We start from the raw sequence: 6,000 nt of genomic DNA, 5'->3' as shown, positions 1-6,000 counted from the left end.
TGAAGACCCAAAGCTGTTAAGCAGCAGCGCAGGAAGTTCAGAGACAGGAAGAGGATGGGGTATCCCTGCAGTGAAGATTTCTCCAAGGTCCAGCTGCCTACATGCCTCTATGTATGGTTTGTATGTCTTCCACCAATGACATTGGGCAGATTTATAATTATGTTCTCCTTGTTGCGTTCTTAAAAATTGCAAATAATAGACTCATTTCTGCCATCAGATCATTTACAGGTTTAAATATTTTTTATTTATAAAGATAGTTCATAGATTTGAATTATGTTTGTTAGATTAGATTTAATTAGCCTATTGGTCAATATATTGTATTCTCCGGGTCTGTAATTTCTCAGAATTTTTCTTGCTAGTGTCTGCCAAATGTGTTTCCTCATCTTTTATCTCCTCTTTTATAATGTCTCCATCTTTATCTTTTTCCTCTGTGTTGTAAACATCCAGAAGTGAACTTAATTCATTCTCCAAGCTAACCTTTGGCGTTTCCTCTGTGGCTTTTTTTCTGGTAATAGTTTCTGGTGTTCTGTCTTCTGATGATGTGAGGTTACGTTTTTCTTCTCCATCACTTTGTGTTACATTGATTTGCGCTCCACGTATTGTCAGATCACTTGAATTAGCCAGCTGTAAACGTAGATTTTTCAGTGCGTTTCTCTTAATTTCACTGAAACGTTTATAATAACTGACATCTTTAAACGGATTTCCGTAGCTTATACGTGAATCTGAAAGCACTTTTTCTTTGGTCCTTTGTCGGCTGGTGGAGTTTTCATTCACATCATTTTTGATGAGTTTCTCATTAAGATTTACTTTTGGAAAGTTGTCATTTTGTTGGGTAAGCAGCATCTTCTCAGCGTTGCTGGTCTTTTTCTCCTGTGTTGTTACATTTAGATAGCGTCCTTGTAGTGTGTTTTTAGGAGCCAATGCATTACGTTGATCTTTCTGCGGGCTTGTGGTATTTTCCGGTTCAGAGCTCACATTATTTACTCCAGGACCAACAGTCAAATGCCTTTGCTTGGCATCTAAAATGATAGACCATAATTCAAGATTAGAACAGTAAATGTTTTCTGAAATAATTGCAGTAATATAGTTTCAGTAATATGAGTCATTGGGCCTATGTAACTGTGTTGGTGCTAATACTTGATATTTCCCGTATACCTGGGATGAGATTGAGAAATTCTGAGATTTTCTATTAGTCTCTAGGGCATGTATAAACCTGAACACTGACAATTACCAGCAATAACACTTGGGGGTGGGGGTCATTTACTAAAACTAGAGATTGCAAAATCTGATGCAGCTCTGCATAGAAATCAGCTTCCAGTTTTTTTTTTGTCTGAGCTTAAATGGCCAAGCTGGAGTTAGGCTCTGATTGGTTAACATACACAGCTACACCTGTTTTAGTAATCCTCATCCTTTGATCCAAGAGGGTCAATGTTACTATTAAAGTGATACTAAGGTCTGTTTAAAAAAAAAAAAAAATAACAAACGTGTCATACTTACCTGTTTTGTGCAGTGGTTTTGCACAGAGCAACCCAGATCCTCCTTCTTGGGTACCCCGCTGGGCCGCTCCTGCTCCCTCCCTCCTCCCAAGTGCCCCCACAGCAAGCTGCTTGCTGTGGGGGCACCTGAGCCACTGCTCTGTGTGTCCATTTAGATACTGAGCTGTGGTTCGGCCCAGTCCCTTCTCTTTCCTCATTGGCTCACTGAATTTGATTGACAGCAATGAGAGCCAATGGTGCTACGCTGCTGTCTGCTGGAGGGGAGTCCCAGGTAGCCGAGACCCTCCTGCAACATCCCCAGATTGAGATGTGCTCAGGTAAGTATTAGAGGGGCTGCTGCACACTGAAGGTTTTTAATCTTAATCTTCTATGCGATAGGATAAAAAGCCTTCTGACTTTACAATCACTTTACGAAGGAAAATAAATAAAATAAAACATGCATCGTGGAAACCTATCACAGTTTCCAGTGTTGTTTGTGCGTTGACGGTCAATGCTGTCAGCAAGCATTGATACCTGATGCCTCCTCTGTAGTTCCAGACCCTGTGAACTCAGAGAGAGGTTCCAGGAGTAGTGCAGAGAGCGGGGGGTAAAGGAGGGGCCTGCCAATGGCAGCAATGATAGCAGACTATGAGATGGGACAGCACTTGAGCACATGGCTGGATAAGGAGTTGAGAACCAATGATGAATCTGTGTAAGGCAGCAGTGGGGTTCAGAGTGGGGGGGGGGGGGGAAATGCTGGTGCATTGTATGTATAAGGCATGGGAAATTTATGTTAGTGGTCTGCAGGGTTCAAAATTTAGAGTTTAGTGGGCTGTGAGAACTGAAACATTGGCGCTCACTGATTTAGACAGCCCAATCACAATCTTTAAAGGTGAATTCTAGGTATGGACGATGTAGCATAGTTGCATTGGTCCAAAGTAAGTATTGTACAGTGCTGTGAAAAAGTATTTGTCCCCTTTCCGATTTATTTTTTTGCATATTTCTCACGATTCAGATCATCAAACAAATTTTAATATTACACAAAGATAACCCGAGTCAATACAAGATGTAATTTTTTTAATTATTATTTAATTTATTAAGGGAACAAAGCTGTTCAAACCTGCCTGGCCCTATGTGAAAAAGTAATTGTCCCCTCCTATGCTGAATCATGAATTGTGATTAACCACAATATTTTGGAAAGCTGAGTTAAATTTCAATTGCCACACCCAGGCCTGATTACTGCCAGACCTGTTGAATCAAAAAATTACATAAATAGAAGCTGTCTGACAAAGTGAAGCATGCTAACAGATCACAAAAAGCCACACATCATCCCACAATCTAAAAAACATTCAGGAACAGATTAGAAACAAACATGTATCAGTCTAGGAATGGTTTCAAAGCCATTTCTAAGGCTTTGGAACGCCAGTGAACCATGGGGAGAGCCATTATCCACAAATGGAGATAACTTGGAACAGTGGTGAACATTCCTAGGAGTGGCCGGCCTACAAAAATTACTCCAAGAGCACGATGACAACTCAACCAGGAAAGAACCCAGAACAACATCTAAAGAACTGCAGGCCTCACTTGCCTCAGGTAAGATCAGTGTTCATGATTCAACAATAAGAAAGAGACTGAGGGAAAATGGCATCCATGGGAGAGTTCCAGGGCCAAAGCCACTGCTGACCAAAAAGAAAACAAAGGCTCATCTCATATTTACCAAAAACTTGATTATCCCCAAGACTTTTAGGCAAATATTCTGTGGACAGATGAGACAATGTAACTTTTTGGAAGGTGTGCGTCCCGTTACATCTGGCATAAACTAATACAGCATTTCAAGAACCTCATACCAACAGTCAGACATAGTGATGGTAGCGTGATGGTCTGGGGCTGCTTTGCAGCTTCAGGACCTGGACTTACCGTGATTGATGGAACCATGAATTCTGAGCTATACCAGAAAATCCTAAAGGAGAATGTCTGGCCATCAGTTTGTGACCTCAAGCTCAAGTGGTTATGCAGCAGGACAATGATCCGAAGTACAACAGCAGGTCCACCTCCAAATGGTTCAAACAAAGCAAAATTTTGGTTTTGGAGTGGCCTAGTCAAAGCACGGACTTAAAACCATTTGAATTGCTGTATCATGACTTTACACTGTTCATGCTGAAAAACCCTCCAAAGTGGCTGAATTAAAACAATTCTGCAAAGAAGAGTGGGCCAAAATTGAGCCACAGCAATGTGAAAAAACGAATTGCCAGTTATCGCAAAAGCTTGATTGCAGTTGTTGCCACCAAGGGTGGCAAAACCAGTTATTAGGTTTAGAGGGCAGGCAGGTTTGAACAGTTTTTTTTTGCCTTAATAAATGAAACCATCATTTAAAAACAGCATTTTGCATTTACTCAGGTTATCTTTGTGTTATAATAAAATTCGTTTGATGAGTCGTTTAAGTGTGACAAATTTGCAAAAAACAAACAAAAAAAACTCTGATACATTTTCACAGCATTGTATGTGCCATACCTAACCATACCTAACCTATTCTTGTGAAAGCTGGAATCCTTGTAGTAGGCATTGCTACTAATGTGATTACCACTGGCTTCTGGGTCCCATCTGTTCTGCTACTTAGGGAACAAAGGAGGTCACTTGTGTGGTACAGGCACATTCAGAGAAGACTTTGCACCCCCCCCCCCCTTTCATTCCTAAATATATATATATATATATATATATATATATATATACACACACACACACATACACAGTTGTGCACTTAAGTTTAATTTCTTGGCCATTTTTGATGAGTCGTTTAAGTGTGACAAATTTGCAAAAAACAAACAAAAAAAACTCTGATACATTTTCACAGCATTGTATGTGCCATACCTAACCATACCTAACCTATTCTTGTGAAAGCTGGAATCCTTGTAGTAGGCATTGCTACTAATGTGATTACCACTGGCTTCTGGGTCCCATCTGTTCTGCTACTTAGGGAACAAAGGAGGTCACTTGTGTGGTACAGGCACATTCAGAGAAGACTTTGCACCCCCCCCCCCCTTTCATTCCTAAATATATATATATATATATATATATATATATATATACACACACACACACATACACAGTTGTGCACTTAAGTTTAATTTCTTGGCCATTTGTCAGAGAATATGAATGATAACACAAATTCTTTTCTTTCACTCATGGTTAGTGTTTGGCTGAAGCCATTTATTATCAATCAACTGTGTTTACGCTTTTTAATTCATAATGACAACAGAAACTATCCAAATTACCCTGAAAGTTACATACCCCAGTTCTTAATACCGTGTATTGCCCCCTTTAATATCAATGACAGCTTGAAGTCTTTTGTGGTATTTGTGGATGAGGCTCTTTATCTTCTCAGATGGTAAAGCTACCCATCCCTCTTGGCAAAACTGCATGTTTGAGATCTCCCCAGAGGGGCTCAATGATATTGAGATCAGGAGACTGAAATGACTTCTACAGAACCTTCACTTTATTCTGCTGTAGCCAGTGACAGGTTGACGCGTTTTGGATCATTGCCATATTGGAATGTCCAAGTATGTCCCATGCACGGCTGATGAATGCAAATGTTCCTCCAGTATTTTTTGATAACGTACTGCATTCATCTTGCCATCAATTTTGACAATTTTGGCAAAATTTCCTGTGCCTTTGTAGCTCACACATCCCCAGAACATCAGTAATCCACCTCAGTGTTTCACAGTCAGAATGGTGTTCCTTTCAGTTAGAGGGATTTTTAAACTAGGCTACGGGGGAATGGTTTAGAGGTAGATATAGTCAGCGCGGAACATATTCCAGAGGGTAGTATTGGGGGCATTAGTGATAGGTTGACCAAAGCACATAAACCCAAGGTAAGTATAGTAGCAAGTCCTAGTTGCAATCTCAGAACACCCAATAAGAGGATAACATGCCACAGGTCTAAACTATGTGGCATGCTCACCAATGCAAGGAGCCTGGCGGACAAGATGGGTGAACTAGAGATACTGTTATACGAAGAAGATTTGGATTTTATGGGAATTTCAGAGACCTGGTTCAACAGCTCTCCTGATTGGCTGGCAACCATTTAAGGGTATATCCTTTATCGCAAGGGGATAGGGAGGGTAAAAAAGTGGGAGGGGTATGACTATATATCAAGAATAATGTACAGGTGAATGTGAGAGATGACATCACTAAGGGAGCTAAAGAGGAGGTGGAATCCTTATGGGAACAGCTCCAAAGGGATGAAGCTAAGGGGGAAAATAATACTTGGAGTATGCTATAAGCCCCCCATCCTGAGGGAGGAATGGGAGACAGAACTACTATTAAAAATTGAATTAGCAGCAAGGGTGGGAAGTGTTATCATAATGGGGGATTTTAATTATCCGACAGACTGAAGGAAGGAAACCACGCATTCATGTAAGGCTCGCCAGTTCCTAAATGTCTTGCTGGACAATTTTATGGATCAGATGATAGACACACCAACTAGAAATAAAGCGTTACTGGATCCACTGATTACCAACAATACAGA

The 6,000-nt window shown here is 40.5% G+C and overlaps 1 protein-coding gene across 2 annotated transcripts in view; it reads right to left on the bottom strand.

Annotated features, from left to right (window-relative positions):
- Positions 1-221: 221 nt before the first annotated feature.
- LOC143963150 (uncharacterized) overlaps positions 222-6,000 on the bottom strand; it is a 71,612-nt gene continuing 65,833 nt past the window's right edge. For both annotated transcript variants that reach the window (XM_077472719.1, XM_077472720.1), the window contains one exon: positions 222-1,019. In XM_077472719.1, coding sequence (XP_077328845.1) covers positions 301-1,019 — 719 coding nt within the window. In that variant the 3' untranslated portion in view covers positions 222-300. The remainder of the gene's footprint in view (positions 1,020-6,000) is intronic.

Source organism: Lithobates pipiens, unplaced genomic scaffold, assembly GCF_037356315.1.
Source record: "Lithobates pipiens isolate NorthernLeopardFrog02 unplaced genomic scaffold, aLitPip1_a1.2 Scaffold_8, whole genome shotgun sequence".
NCBI classification, from domain to species: Eukaryota; Metazoa; Chordata; class Amphibia; order Anura; family Ranidae; genus Lithobates; species Lithobates pipiens.
Note: the sequence above shows the minus strand (reverse complement) of the source record. Positions and strands in the feature narration are given on the sequence as shown.